Source organism: Pseudonaja textilis, chromosome 7, assembly GCF_049901715.1.
Source record: "Pseudonaja textilis isolate UNSWEBS1 chromosome 7, rPseTex1.2, whole genome shotgun sequence".
Taxonomy (NCBI): domain Eukaryota; kingdom Metazoa; phylum Chordata; class Lepidosauria; order Squamata; family Elapidae; genus Pseudonaja; species Pseudonaja textilis.
This window is the reverse complement of record NC_141996.1, coordinates 20837342-20853729: the sequence shown is the minus strand read 5'-3', so window position 1 is coordinate 20853729 and position 16388 is coordinate 20837342. Positions and strand designations below refer to the sequence as shown.

Sequence of the window (16388 nt, the reverse complement as noted above, 5' to 3'; positions counted from 1 at the left end):
TAATTTTAGAAAATATGAAATAATGTATGATTAAAATGTCTGATAAAATAGCTATTGTAATTCAGTGGAATAAAGTGTGTATTATAAGAATGTGCCAAGCAGAATCCGATTGGAAGTTATGTATTATGTATTATATTGAAGGTCATAAATTTAAGGTATATATTGAAGTTTAAATAAGAGTTATAAAGATATAACTCGTAATAAAAGATATAAAGGTGTCATACTCCAATTAGTAACTACAGGAGAAAATTTGTTTAATGAGAAAAGATAATATGAAATTGAAACAGAACAGACGAAAGTATAAATATAATGATTTGAATTGAGATGAGATCATCAAAATAAAATTGAGAAAATTAAAAGAGGGGAAAAACTATATAGAAAATGTAAAATAGTATAAGATATGGAATAGAATACAAAAAGGAGCATGAAATTGAGTTTTGTGTCTGTATAAAGAAGTTCAACCCAGGACCATGTTATTTTCAAAAAAGATGTTTTACTTGTATTTTGTGTGTGAAAACCCAAATAAAACTTTATTTAAAAAAAAGAAGGAAGTCACATTAATTGTAGCCAGTAGGCACAGAATTGTAACATTAGTCCAATTTCTAGGCAGAAGCAAAAGTTTGATTCTATCGAATGTTGTACACATGCTCGCAATTGATTCTCTTGTACTTGCATGGAAGAAGCATCTTTGGAGAGAGACATATCATTTATTCAGCAGTAGCTTCTTTCTAATCGGGATAGGCAAACCATCAGTTTATATTTCATTTTTTCCCCTGTTTAGTCACTTCCCAGAACTGGCAAGAGAATGTTCATCAGAAGATTTCAGGTAAATAAATATTGGGTACTGGTAATGTGTAATTGTTGTAATTGTAGGCCTGTAAGATGGCTCAAGATTGGGCACTTTGGGTACTCTTGGGGGCTTTGGGGGGTTGAACAATAGGAAAACATACATACAGGAGGGGCCCTGGAGAAAAAAAGAGGTCTTGTATTCTTTTATGGAGGGACGCAATGGCTAAGACACTGAGCTTGTCAATAAGAAGGGTCGGCAGTGCGGCGGTTCAAATCCCCAGCACTGCATAACAGAGTGAGCTCCCATTACTTGTCCCAGCTTCTGCCAATCTAGCAGTTCAAAAGCATGTAAAAATGCAAGTAGAAAAATAAGGGCCACTTTGGTGCAAAGGTAACAGTAGTCCATGTGCCTTTGGCGTTTAGTCATGCCGGCCACATGACCATGGAGATGTCCTTGGGTAGCGCAGGCTCTTCTGCTTTGTAACGGAGGTGAGTGCCACCCCCTAGAGCCGGAAGCAACCAGCACGTATGTGCGAAGGGACACTTTACCTTCACCTTATTCTTTCATGATACCCTCCCCTGACTTAAGGACTTCTGGTGTGTTTATTTTCAATTCTCAGAATCCCCCATGCTGGCTTAGATACTGCGTTGGGTGGCTGTATAAATCTTCTTAACAAAATGAATAAAATAAAAATAGGGGTCTGAGTTCAACCTAACTGGACAGCAGAGTAGATAAAGAAACAAATAAATGCAATGAAACATGCCATGGAGTGAAACAGGAGATGATTCTGAAAACAAAAGGCTGTATCAGTAGGAAAGTTTAATTATCATCGGAATTACTCTTCTGATAAAAAAAAACAGATAAATGTATTTGGTACAGGCAGTCTTTGACTTACAAAAGTTCATTTAGTGACCGTTCAAAGTTACAACGGCACTGAAAAAAGTGACTTATGACCGTTTTTCACAATTATGACCATTGTATCATCATGTGATCAAAATTCAGAGGTTTGGCAACTGGTTCATTCTTATGACCGTTGCAGCATCCCAGGATCATTTGATCCCCTTTTGCAACCTTCTGTCAAACAAAGTCAATGGGGGAAGCCAGATTCATTTAATAACTGGGATACTAACTGATCAAGTGCAGTGATTTACTTAACAACGGTGGCCAGAAATGTTGTAAAATGGGGCAAAAATCCACTTAACAAATGTTCCATTTCACAACAGAAATGTTGAGCTCCATTGTGGTCATAAGTCGAGAACTATCTGCATTTCATTATTGGACTCGTCATTTCCAAACCATAATATATGCACTTAATAGAAATGCAGCTCTTCAGGAATCTTACCACCCTTTTTATTATATTCTTAGCCAGCTTCCACCTCCTATTAGTGAATCTTGTGAATTTGATGATCCAAGACTGCTGCAGAACATCGAGGCTGATCACGTAAGGCCTTTCTTCAGAATTTTCCCATGAACTATTGCTAAAATCTTTGTTGCAGTCATAAAACACACGGGTATAAACTATTCATTTGTGGCCTCAATAGCCTTCCTTTATGATCTAGACCAGGGGTGTCAAACTCATTTCATTGAGGGCCTCATCAGGGTTGTGTTTGACCTTGGGGGGCCGGGGTGGGCGTGGCCAGGATGGCCATGGCCAGCTCAACGTCACTTGTGTCAGAGGCGCCTGTGATGGCCTGAGTGCTCTGCCAGTGAAAAACGGGTTCCCAATCTCTGTTTTCAGCTGGGACGGCCTCCTGCAACCTTCTGCCAGTGAAAACTGAGCTGTCAGAGGGCTGCAGAAGGCTGTCCCAGCTGAAAACAGAGATTGGGAGCCTGTTTTCGCTGGCAGAGTCACTATGGGCCAGTCCTTTGCTGCTTCCAGGCCAGTGGCCTCACGGGCCACCCTAGATCCGGATCTGCCCCATGGGCCTTGAGTTTGACACTCTGATCTAGATCACACCACACTCTAAACTATGGCATAGTTTGCCCTAGTGCAATATGTACTAACTGGGAATCATGGGTTAACTTGTGGTTAATTGAAAGTACTTTTATCACAACTATGCTCTTAGTTTACAATAGCTCAATTTACCTTGGCCGTGGCCTCTGTGTCTTCTACCTTGAAGTAAGAATTTTGGCTTCTCCTTCTGGTCTCTAGACCTAGGAACAAGAATCCGAATGGCCAGGAATGGTGTTTCTCTGGGTGCAGCAATAGTATTTTTCCATGGTCCTTTGTTTTCACTTTCCTAAGTACAGTATGCAGGGAAATGAAATTTAAAAAATCAAGAGAGTGGGGAAAAGATCAGGTGCAAATATGACATGGATTCTGGTTGATAGAGATGGTGGCCAGCAAATAGCATTTGGCTGTGATATGCTATATAACCGAATGCCCTCTCTGGGTATAAGTATTGTAGCTGTGATTTGCCTTAAGCCAGGCTTAGTGTGTTGACTAATGTGCTTATTGGATAGCTTAGAGGGAAACCATGAGACTTATCACTTTTTGTGGGGTAGGGTGGGATTATGAATGAATCTTCTATCCATTCCTCTTTCTGTGGCTGGTACTTAGAGATAACTCTGAGCTAATGGTTTAAACCATATGGTTTGATATTCAGCAGTAAAATAAATAGGGCATCACTGCTGATTGTCCATCAAAGGGTGAATAGCAGCTTTGTAGAAGAGCTGATGTGATAAAATTGCCCTCATTGTTCTAGAAAATTGGGTGGATGGGATCTATTGTAAATTGTGAACATAGACAAAAGCAAACTAAATAATTGATTTAACTGTAATGTAGGGAAATTATGGGATGTCTCTCCAGGCCTGACTTTGCTGGAAAAAGTAGATTGCTTTGTGTTATCAGACCAAGCTTGTGCTAAGGGCATGTATCAGGAGGTTAGGTGATATTCTTTTCATATGAACAATGATGGCAAGAGAAGGCAAGAAACAAAGAGGATGATTGATCTCACCTGGCAAAGCTGTTCTTACCTTATTACCTTAGATAATTATATTATGCAGCTTATTGAATTTTACTTGGCTAAAATCCAATAAGCTGTCTAATGTAATTATCGTTTTGAAAAATAACAGAGGTGAAGTAGCATCGAGCCACTTTAGTTGCTCTCTTCCTCTAACAGAAAATTGAACTTTTTTTCCACAACGTCACAGGTCATGTTCATTGGACTAACATGACCCTTGCATTTCAGCCCACAGCTATGCACATCAAAGAATTCCTCACTCTGCTGGCTGTGTGTCACACGGTTGTTCCAGAAAGACACGAAAACACCATCATCTACCAGGCCTCCTCTCCAGGTTAGTTACTGACCCTTCCATTGAAACAAAGAGCCATTGAAAGGGACAAGGGACTGAGGGAATCTTATCTAGGACACAAGGCAGATTGTGTTGAATTTATATAAATTTACTGTACCCACGTTCATACATACACCATCTAGAGCAGGGGTATCAAACTCAAGGTCCACAGGGGTGCTTAGATCTGGCTTGTGGGGCTACCCTGGAAACAGTGGACCAGCTCTTGGTGCCTCTGCCAGCGAAAACGGAGCTTGGGAGGGGTGAGCTCCCTTTTCGCTGGCAGAGGGCTACAGGAAGCCATTGCAGCTGAAAACCCGGGCTACCACAGGTGCCCCCGACACAAGTGATGTCCAGCTGCCACACCTATCCCAGCCATGCCTCCGCCCGGCCGCCTGAAGTCAAACACAACCCTGATGTGGCCTTCAATGAAATTGAGTTTGACACCCCTGATTTAGAGCAGCAATATCCAACCTTGGCAACTTTAAAATTTGTGGACTTCAATTCTCAAAATTCCCCAGCCAGCATAGGGAATTCTGGGAATTGACATCCACAAGTCTTAAAGTCGCCATGAGTTATGATCTCTAGACTAGAGTTATTAGAGTGAAGACCAGGAGCTTCCTGCAGTCTAATGTTAGGAACAAGAACGTTGTGGTCAATGCAGATAGAGAATAACAAGGTATTCTTTGTAGCTGAAGCTTCAGGCCTATGATTGGTTTCCTGGACATTGTCCAGTTCTGTGGCAACAGGAGGATTGCGCAGGGGGCAAGACAAGTACAAAGAAAAATAGGACTGAGGAATAAATAGCTCCAAGTAAGTTCTTTTGTTGAACTTGGTCCCCCACCCCACCTAAAAGAAACCAGAGTAATTTTTGTCTGAATCAGAGATTTCACATTTGCTGAAAAGAGGTAGATTTTTTTTTGGCATTCTGTTTGGAATTAGATGAAAAAGATCACCTTAGTTTTTCTCTTCTTCTTAGATTTACCTCTTTGTCCCAATATTACCTCTACAACACTCTAAAGCAATGTGATTTTAGGATTATATTTCATTGATGTTGAAAGAGTTTGATTTTATTTGATGGTTTTGAACTATTTTAATGTGTGGTCTATTTTGCTCAAAAGTTGCTAAGAGTGGTACAGAAATGATACAGATGTGATACAGAATTGCTTTTAAAGTGGTACAGAAATGTTTTTAAAAATAAACCAATCAAGTAGATTACAGGTAGTCCTCAACTTACAGCAGTTCATTTAGTGACCTTTCAAAGTTACAATGGCACTGAAGAAAGTGACTTAAGATTGTTTTTCACACTTATGACCATTGCAGCATTCCTGTGGTCACATGATCAAAACTCAGATGCTCGGCAAGTAGTTCATAGTTATGACGGTTACAGCGTCCCGGGGTCATGTGATCACAATTTGTAATCCTCTGACCAGCAAAGGCAATGGGGAAGCCAGATTCACTTAACAACTGTGTTACTAACTTAACAACTGCAGTGATTGACTTAACAACTGTGGCACAGAAGGGTCGTAAAGTGGAGAAAACTCACTTAACAAACGTTTCACTTAGCACCATACCAATTTGGGCTCAATTGTGGTCGTAACTCATATATATGGGAGCATTTCCAGCATTTTTGAAATGAAGGGCTTAACAGTATTACCTAGTTTGATGTTTGCAATCTCAGATTTTTGCAAAACTCTGAAGGAGTTCTTCTGGGGCTGATTGGGGTTGTGTCAGTGCTGTATCGTCTGCCTGGAAACATCCTGACTGTGGGATTTCCTGAAGGTTTTTCAAATCTCCTGTCGATGAAAAATTTAAGGATTACCCATTGCAGACATGATGACAATAATGAACTCAGGTTGCCTTTCAAAGAGAGTTGCCTAACATTACTGACCGAGGTTTCTGAGACCAAAATTATGTACACGGTTATTTTTCACGGTTATTTTTAGTCTTGTTTTATTGCAGAGCTGGGAATTATTTTCATTCCCAACCAGTAATGAATGTCAAACAGTCCCTCGAGATAAGCACCCACCTTTCTTTCCTATGAAATGATGCCAATAACAGAAGTGTCAAATGAACTAGAAAAAAAACCAACCGAAGTACAAAGAACTTCAAAAATGAATCTGAACCGAACGAAAGACTTTGCTTCCTGCAAAGGTTTCGTTATCTTTGCCTGTGCTTTATACCTTATGGGAGGGGCAATCACCTCCCAGCCTTACTCCCAGGTCACCCCTTTTGTTTCAACTGCTCTCACCTTCTAGCAGCTCTGTGCACACGTGCCCTGGGAACAGGCTCCCCTGGGTCCTCTGCCATGCTGCTGCCAGACTCTGAAGGCTCCAGAGGCAGCACCCCACTACTAGATGGTCCTGGCCCCATCTCTGCATTGGAAGCAGGACCCTCATCCGAGTCCTCTCCAGACTCCTGGACTGATCTCCTTTCTTCCCCACTGTCCAATTCCGCTGCCACAATCACTGTCCAATTCTGCACAGGCTACCGGCAAACCACAACAATTACTGGCAGATTTCTGTTAAAGAACCTATGATCTGAGTGGACTCCTGAGATGTTTAGAAATCTTCTGCAGCTGTTTGGGGAATGGGATGATGTTTTCATAAAGGCAGATCTGCACTGTCTTTTTATTGTTTCTTTTTTTAAAGAATCCAACTCTGTTCCTGAATTTGTAATGGCAGACTCTTTCTCTTCTCAGATGAAGGCGCTTTAGTCAAAGGAGCAAAAAAACTTGGCTATGTTTTCACTGGGAGGACACCACGTTCTGTCATCATTGATGCGGTAAGAGTGTGTGGGAAGGAAGTATTGTGAGATCATTCCCAAATTTTTCTATAAGACTGCTCTGGAAATATTGCAGAGAAATAGGGCAAACAGGGCAAAATATCCCTGAGAAGATCCATCTATTTCAATGTTTCTCAACTGTGAGTACTTTAAAATGCGGGGACTTCAACTCCCAGAATTCCTCATCTGGCTGGGGAATTCTGAAGCAATTGTGGGAGCTGAAGTCCACATATCTTGAAGTTTGCCAGAGTTGAGGAACACTGATCTAACTGGTTAATTGGCAAAGCAATTCTACTCTTAGTCAGAATGGAAAACAATTGTTAACGCTGCCAGTTGGAAAGTGAGAAGTTGAAATAATGAAATCTTACCAAATTGTGCTTTTGGCATGCTCAACTAAAAGACTACACTTGAATCATTTATGTCCATGTTTCTTGAGCATTTCTGTCAGATGTCATATTAATTTTTTGAGATGGCAAAATGCAATCATGGATATTCTACCTTGGATTGGATTGGAATCTCTCCAATAGTAGCCTCTCAGGTTCTTATAAAATCCAAACAAAAAGTATGTTGAGGAAATTATGTTTTCTCTTGGGCTCTTACTGATTGGGCAGCCTGTGAAGATTAAAAAGAAAACAGTGCCAACCCTAAGCCACGATTGACAATAACACAACCAAGAAAAAGTGGAAGAAGTTTTAGATGCACTGAGAAAAAGGTAGACAATCACAATCTTCTTTACGGAGTAACAAAACTTTTAAGAAATTTTAACGATTTTCAATACAGCATTTTTAATTCTGAGATGGCAATATGCTGAGTTACAGAAAACATTCCTTTTGGCATGTTCTTAAGAATATAAATACATGGTTGTGCCCAGCAGAGGGAGCTACTTTCACATTTTTTTTTTAATATGGATATTTAAAAACAGTGCTTGCCTTCCAGTTCTTTGTGTATTTTTAGTTTTTCTTTTACTAAAGTGTGCCTTATTCTGTTATGATCCCAGCTAGGAAAAGAAGAGACATTTGAGATCCTTAACGTATTGGAATTTTCAAGGTAATTGGTTTTTAATGGCAATTGCAAGAAGTAAAAGGAGGGAAACACTTAGGAATGTCCTGCAAATTAAAAGAAATTTTCTTTGTTTCATTTCATTTGTTGAGCTTATATTTCACTGGAATTGTCTTTGGTTTGAAATCTTTGAAGCGCAGCAATATAAGCTGCATCTGACTTGGAGAGGTCTCAGTGGGATTCTACCTGACCTCTATTAATGGATTATTTACCTTTCATAGGCACAACTGAGAACTAATAGGTAATAGTTAATATTAAAGAAGTAATAGAACTGAGAACAAATCTTTGTCTTATCTGCAGATTGAATTATCTGCAAACACATATAGCAATACTTTAAAAATATATAATACCAATATTTCATGTATAAACAAACAAATAAATAAACTTGCATATAAGCCCTTCTGTGGATAAGCCATCCATCAATTTTTTAACCAAAACATCATGAAACATGCAAACTTATCAACAGGTGGCTTGTTTTTCATGGTATTTGAGGTTTGGCTTATATACAAGTATATATAGTATTTTCTTACTGCAAATAACCAGCCTGTCAGTCTTACTGAACTTCACTTGGAGAATTTCAGAACAAATTAATAGCACAGAAACAATTTTCTCTCTCCCTTCTTCCAATATTACTTACTTTTTTTAGAATAGCTATAAATGATAAACACAGTTGCTAGAAATATGGTTCTAGGCTATTTCTGATGTTTTTTAGTAATTCTGATTTTTACAGCAATTAGAGACAGATGTTCCATACAAGGCAAAATCTTGTTCTGTTCCTCATGCAGTTGGATAAATCTAAATATTGGCCTACATTTCATGTTGGAAATCCCATGACTAATCTTTCCCCTTCTTTCTTTCTCAAAAGAGGGAAAAGAAAAGGGGGAATAGATAAAGCTGGAAAAGGGTTGATAATGTGATTAAGGCAGTATCAGAAACCTTTGAAAATATTCCTCTTTCACTTTTCATTGTATCAATCTTGGGAGGCAGGGCAGAAATATCCAATAAATTATAAACTTCAGCATCTCTGACAATTTAGCCTTTATAGTTCATTGCTGTCAAACCTGACTTAGCTGCGTGGCAACTTAAACTACCATGATTTTGAATTAAATAGTGTTGTACACACACACACACACACACACACACACACACACCATTGTAAAAAATACTGCGTCAGGGCAGCTGCTGAAAATATGACATATAACTTGAGTTGAAATGACAATACCTGAAGAGAAGTGAAGAGAAGGACCAGGGAAGACATGATAGCAGTGTTCCAATATTTGAGGGGCTGCCACAGAGAGGAGGGGGTCAGTAAGCTATTTTCCAAGCAAGGCACCCAAAAGCCAGACAAGGAATAATGGATGGAAACTGATCAAGGAGAGATTCAACCTGGAAATAAGGAAACATTTTCTGACAATGAGATCAATCAACCAGTGGAATAGCTTGCCTTCGGGAGTTGTGAGAGCTTCATATATGGAGGCTTTCAAGAAGAGATTGGACTGCCATTTGTCAGAAATGATGTAGGCAGGGATGGGATCCAACCTGTATAACTACCGGTTCTGTTGCTCTGCATCGTGTGCAAGTCGTGCAAGTGCAATTTACGATCTGCTGAGCTGCCTGGAGAGCTGAGCAGTGCTGCGTGCAAGTGCACAGCGCTTGAAAAAGCCCTTTTTTTCCTGCTTTTTCAACCGCAGCTGTGCCGCGCAAAGCAGCTGCGGTTGAAAACGCAAGAAATAAAGGTCAGGTAAGAGCCCGGGCGGGCAGGTGGGCCAAAACAGCAGCAGACATAGAACCAGTTCTATGTATACTCTCTGTTTGCTCTTTTTAATAGCAACCGGTTCTACAGAAGTGGACAGAACTGGTAGAATCCCACCCCTGGATGTAGGGTCTCCTGCTTGGTCCAGATGACCCACAAGGTCCCTTCCAACTCTGTTAATCTGTTAAATCTATTACCTTTTGAAGATTATAGGAACAATGAAACTCCCTTTTTTATGTACTAAAATGTTAATCATGTGCTAAACATGGTTGACACATCACATTGTTATACAATAATACTTCCAAAATGTGGGCTTTCCTTCTTTCTGAATCTCAATTCATTCTTGATATAGTTTTACCTGTACAAAAATAGAGATATTTTGATTTAGTTTTCACTTGTTATTTTCTTTCTTTAAGTCCCACTCCCAAAAGTTGCAGTTGTAGTATGTATGTTCTGATTTAATTTAAAAGTACATTCCTAAAACTAGATACAAGAACTGTTTACACCGTAATTAAGCTGCACACACACACACACACACACACACACACACACGTGCTGTGATATACTCTGCTATGTTGTATACCTGAAAGCAAGTTTGTTGTAGTTAAGACATCAGGCTAGAAACTAGGAGATCATGAGTTCTAGCTCCACCTTAGGCACAAAGCCAGCTTTTGGGACCTTGGATCAGTCATTCACTTTAAACCAAGAAAGAAGGCAGTGGCAAGACACTTCTGAAAAACTCTACTAAGAAAACTGTCAAGACTTGCCCAAGATTAAATCAGAGGCCCCAGTAAATAAAAAAAATCAATCTGTCTGTCTGTCTGTCCGTCCGTCCATCCGTCCATCCATCCTGACATTATAGATAATTTATGACATTGGTTTTTTTAAAAAAATAAATCATATTGAAAGTTAATCCAAGATGGCGACAACGATGGCTGCCTCGGTAAAATGCTCTCTCTAATATTAAATATTTATAAACCATAGTTTATAAATCACATGTAATGGAATGTGTGGATGAGTTTGGATCTGAGGGAAGGAGATGCTGCCTAGGAAATAATAATCAGATAAGAAAAGAAGGATGGCTTAATTGTCAAAGAGAGAAACTTGGGAAGGATCCACTCTAACTGATCTGACAATTAAAAATGGCAGTGGGAAGTTTCTATCTTCAGACTTGCAAGATCTAGCCATACAATAAAATATATGTAGCTCATACGTCGTGTTTTCTGTCTGATTTCCCAGGAGGACTGACTCAAAGACTGGCTTTACACCACAGGATAAGCCATTATTAAACAAACTAAATCATAGTCTGGTACACTGTAAAGTTAGTCACTAGGTCAACCTTCCCCAACATATTTTACAGATACATTGGGACTATTACAACTTTGGAAATTCCTAAACCTTCTTTATTGCTTTTTTGTGACATTATTAACTAATCCTTACTCAAATCTCGGACTAAATTACTGTCAATTTGCATTTATGAAATACTGGCAAAATTATTCCATAAATATCTTCCACCACTTAATGGCAACTTTAATAATCATTAGCAACAACAACAACTTCTACAAATTACAATGAATGTTTGTCTTATTCCCAGTGATCGAAAGAGGATGTCTGTAATTGTCCGGACTCCAGATGGTCAACTACGTTTGTACTGCAAAGGAGCTGTAAGTATCTCCAGCCTATTGACAAAAGAATTGTGTGGTAACCCATTTTCTTTGGCATGTGTAAATATTAATGACAATAGTACTTGCACTGCTATTGAAAATTGTGTGTTCTATATGTCTCAAATGTTTCAGTAGCCATATAGTGTGGAATGTTGAGATGTTAGGACGAAAATATCTGGAATGAACTAACTGGGGAAAATGGGCTTAAAAGCCAGTGGTTCTTAATGTTTTTTTCACCACGGACCCTCTTTAAATACCTTTTGTGGCCATGGACCACTAAGACTTCATTCAAGATTTAAATCATAACTTTTTTGAAGGTTTTGTGGACCCCCTGGGATGACAGCGCAGCCCCCCATCGCACCCAGGAGTGTGATACAACCAGTGTAACAACCGGTTCAGTGAATCATAAAATGAGGCAAAACTCAACAAATGTCTAATTTAAGAAGAGAAATGTTGGGCACAATTGTCGTCATAAGTCGTATTATATCTCCACTCCTACAGATTGGACAATATATTCATAGTTCATCATTATCCATAAGAGCTACTTACTTCCTTACAATGAAGAACATTTTTTACACTGTTTGACATTTTAAAAATCTGAACCACCTTTGCTATCATGGATAATGTCAGACTTTTCATTGGTGGTAAATTGTGACTCTCCAGAAGCTCAGCTTTGCAGCTAGATATTACCCAGAGAAGAAACTTCACAGCCACAACATGGCTAGATAAGTTGTTTTGTTGCATATGGGGGGGCGGGGTGTCATAGCTACTTCACAGCAGAACACTCAAATCTTATATTAATATGTTAGCTCAGGTTTTAAATCTTAGTCTTTTTCTTCCTACATTTTGAGTTAATAAATTCTTGGTTGTTCTTTTCCTGATCTTAAGAGTTAGAGACATTGAATCCATATTTAGCCAAAGATTGTGTTAGATTGGATATTACCGGTCTGTGCCTCATTAGTTTTATCCCTTATAGATGGACAGAATATATGTCTAAAAAAGAAATGCAGGCATCATTATGGCAATTATTTATATACATTTTTTGTTGACAGGATAATGTCATTTTTGAGAGATTATCCAAAGACTCAAAGTACATGGAGCAAACTCTATGTCATCTTGAATATTTTGCCACAGAAGGTAAATACTTGTTTATTGAACTGTTTATTTATAGCACTCTAAATATTTGCTTATTGATTTAGTATTGCTCTTCTCAAGTATCAATGTGTGCTGTTCTGTAGCTAAACAAATTCTGTTTCAGAACATATGAAATGAGAAAGTTTGGGAAATTTCAGAGTTAAGAATAAGTATATATTATCCAGTCCTGCTTTTCTAAGACCGAATAAGATATAAATGAGACATCCTTGTTAGAAAACACAAATTTGTCAAACTTAGCTTTCTCCATCTTATATTCATTCATTCATTCATTCATTCATTCATTCAGCTTTTGAATCAATTTGACCTATTAAATACATACCCTAAATTTATACATATTTCTATGCCAGTTTTCCCAATATGTATACTTTTGAGTGCACTTTTCCTAATATTATGCACATTTATGTATTTTAATCTGGTTTATATAAATGTGAAGCTCATTTTATATTAACAAAATACATATATTGATGTGACCCATTCCCTGATATGTCCATATTTAACTGGAGAACTACATTTTTAAATTCTTCAAATTGCAGATATCCAGCCTATCAGTTGGCACATTGATTCAGAAAGTACAAAAGCAAGAAATGCATAGAAACAACCTAAGTGTCCAAACTCGCTTTCCATCCTTAAAATCATAGCCTTGAACTCATCTATTGTCTTTGCTATTCCAGATTTCATAAAGTTGCAAAATTAGTGTGACAGAAAAACATAACAGGGACACAAAAGAAACAAAATGTTGAAGAAAGTTACAGTTACTCATTACATTTGCAGCCTTTTAAAACCCGTGTTTGCCTCTAGGCAAAAGATATATTGAAATGCAGCTTAGTTCATTCCTACATGTATTATTCAAGCCAGCGGTGAAATAAACCTTGTTGAAAATGGACTTTGTCTGGACTGAGACTTTATTTAAAATGTGAAAAAGAAAAGATTATTGCAGTGAAGCAATGCAATAGACATGACATGTCTCAAGCTATTAGGTCTCCACAGATGTTAACTTTCTTAAACTTTGGGGCCAGAAAGGCTGAAATTGATAATGAGACTGATGGATGAAGAAATGGTCCATGTAATACTCATTTTATAAATGTTTGAATACTTTTTTTAGAGCAAACTACATCAATGCAGCCCATATTTTTCCTGGATTTCTTTAAGAGTCAATCTCTGTGGCTACTGCAATGAGTTTTGTTATGTGGCATCAATCTTTTATATCAATCACTTATTGATCCGAGTGCTCTCTTACATAGTAAATGTTTAATGGCCCTGCACTACAGGAAGAGCCTTGTATCTCCTTGTGCCTGAAAGTTTTATTTTTCTTTGTTTTAGGAACATTTGCATACTCATAATATAGCCTTTCTGTTTAGTATGGCAACTTTCCCCATTTTTTAATACTCGATGGGCAATAGAAGACAAATAAATTACACTAATGTTTGTGAATACGGACAATCAGGTTGTCCATATTCCAAAAGGAAGGAGCTGTTCTCCAGATTATTGTGGCTGTCATTTACTGTGAAATCAAGGCAAATAGCATGTGATGATTAAAAAAAAAGAGGGTTAATGCTACAAGTTAGCGAAACTGGGAAGCTAAATATTTATCTCACACCAGGATACTCTGCCTTACATTCACAATATGGGTAATCCTTGACTTACAGCCATTCACTTAGCAACTGTTTAAAGTTATAATGGATTCCCCAAAAGCTACTTAGAACCCAGTTTTGAAGTTTCAATGGCTGACACCCACTGGTCATGTGACCACATTTTGATTGCTTGGCAACCAGCCCACATTTATGATTGTTTGCTGTGCCCCACAGTTACATGACCACAATTTATAACAGTTTTGCCAGAAAACAGCATTTATTTCCAGTTTTTAAAAGCATTTATTTCTGAAAAACAGCCCATAGTGAACAATGGGCTTACTTAACAACTGTGGCATTCACATTTCAAAAAATAAAACTGCATTGTGCAGTGCCAAATGTTATGCTGAGCCCAAATCTGCTTGGTATGTTCTTTCCTTAGGAAATGTGGACAGATAGTCTTTATTTAGCAACTTCCTCGTTATTGACCATTTACAGTTACACAGCGGATGAAAAAAAGCATCCTGCCCTTACATTTATAACTTTAGCACAGGATGTCAAACTCAAGGCCCATGAGCCGGATCTGGTCCACAGGGGTGCTTAGATCTGGCCCATGGGGCCGCCTTGGAAACAGAAAAAAACCAGCCCACAGGGCCTCTGCCAGCGAAAACGGAGCTTGCGGCCCTACCAAGCTCTGGTTTTGCTGGCAGAGCAGTCGGGCCACCACGGGCACCCCTGACATCGAGCTGGCCATGCTCCCCCAGCTCCCCAAGGTCAAACACAACCCTGATGTAGCCCTCAATGAAATCGAGTTTGATACCCCTACCTTAGCAGGTCGGTAAAGCAAAGCAAAGTCAAAGTAAGGTCATAAGCACCATTGTAATTTCAATGATGTAGTAAAAGTTAACAACTGAGTTGTCAGCCCCAGTTGTGATTGCTAAACACGGACTAGCTGTATTCCTTGTTTTGGGGGATTATTTTTTTTTGCACCAAATACATTTGAGTGTATAATTTATAATCTCAAACGTATTACTCTAATAAGTTTGAAAATCAGCTTCTGTATGTGAAGGCAGTTTGGGGTTTCAGGTGCATCAAGTTTGTTCATTTACTTAATAATTACTTTCCTGTCTGAAGTTTAAGCTAACTTCCCTAGATGTTTGGGTTGAACTTCTGTATTTCTTTTTCTAGGTTTGAGGACTTTGTGCATCGCATATGCAGACCTTTCAGAAAACTCTTACCAGGAATGGCTGGACGTATATAACGAAGCCAGCACGAATTTGAAAGATAGAACTCAAAAGTTGGAAGAGTGTTATGAGATAATTGAGAAGGTTAATAAACATAATTTTGCTTCTTTTAATTTGTACTCCCTCCTTTATTTAGATGTTGCACAATTATGCCTGGGAGAGAGAGAGTTCAAAATGGGGTACTATTCCAATCCAAGTTTTACACAGCTAAGGTTATTATATTTGCTTGGAGAAGGAGTATCTCCAAAATGCTGTTTGTTAGGAGCTACTTGAGTATTATCCATTTATTAAATCAGTTGCTAGTTACTGCAAACAGCTGATTGGAGCTTGGACTTTGCTTGTGTCATAGGAGCCGTGCCTTAGGTGGCCCCAGTCTTCAGTTGCTGCTACTCATAGTTGGGTTAGTCTCAGATCTGCCTCATTAAACCATATATGATTTCGGTTCTGCCTCATTAAATCATATGTGGTTTAATCATATATTAGTGGAGCCTGGGGAGCCAGTAAATGAAATGACTCCTTCGGGTTTTGGGAAAGAGAAGGGGAGTAGCTTTGGTCATTCGGAAGCTCCCCTGCATTTGTAAAATACACAACTGTTTGTGAAGTTAGATTTGGGACCAACCATTGCTATTGTCCCAGCTTTTCTGCTGAGCAGCTGTCTCTCTCTACATGAGTTGCCAAATGCTGTGGCTGGGTTGATGGTGGTCTTGGGTGATTTTAGTCTGCCTTTCCCGGGTGTGAGAAAAGTCATAAATGACTCAAGAGTTCAAGACTATCATGGCAACCATGGACCTGATCAGTAGTGGGATTCAAATTAACCACTGGTTCAGTGGGCGTGGCTTGGTGGGCATGCTTTGCCTAATGTGCACATGCAGCTTTCCCCACACCAGCTGACGCCTGCAGCGCCAATCAGCTGAGAGGATAAAGAAGAGAAAAGCACAGGGCCGGGTGGGAGGGCCAATCCTGCACTTTTCTTTCTACTTTCAGCTGATTGTAGGAGGCTTTTCCACCCTCTCAGCTGATAGTTGGAAGCTTACTACGGTTCCGATGAATCGGTCTGAACCAGTAGCATACCACCACTGG

The 16388-nt window shown here is 39.0% G+C and overlaps 1 protein-coding gene and 1 long non-coding RNA gene across 31 annotated transcripts in view; one reads left to right on the top strand and one right to left on the bottom strand.

The window, feature by feature from the left end:
- The window catches only part of LOC148125261 (uncharacterized), a 43547-nt gene extending 34237 nt beyond the window's left edge, over window positions 1-9310 (bottom strand). Inside the window, exons 1-3 of the long non-coding RNA XR_015744279.1 lie at window positions 9147-9310; window positions 7364-7477; window positions 5739-5877 (exon numbers count right to left, since the gene is read on the bottom strand). This is a non-coding gene — a long non-coding RNA (uncharacterized LOC148125261). The remainder of the gene's footprint in view (window positions 1-5738; window positions 5878-7363; window positions 7478-9146) is intronic.
- Window positions 1-16388, top strand: part of ATP8A2 (ATPase phospholipid transporting 8A2) — a 346608-nt gene that overhangs the window by 87444 nt on the left and 242776 nt on the right. For all 30 annotated transcript variants that reach the window (XM_087937192.1, XM_026708935.2, XM_026708941.2 and 27 more), the window contains 8 exons: window positions 782-826; window positions 2156-2231; window positions 3982-4087; window positions 6783-6865; window positions 7863-7912; window positions 11272-11341; window positions 12394-12478; window positions 15253-15392. In XM_087937192.1, coding sequence (XP_087793318.1) covers window positions 782-826; window positions 2156-2231; window positions 3982-4087; window positions 6783-6865; window positions 7863-7912; window positions 11272-11341; window positions 12394-12478; window positions 15253-15392 — 655 coding nt within the window. The remainder of the gene's footprint in view (window positions 1-781; window positions 827-2155; window positions 2232-3981; window positions 4088-6782; window positions 6866-7862; window positions 7913-11271; window positions 11342-12393; window positions 12479-15252; window positions 15393-16388) is intronic.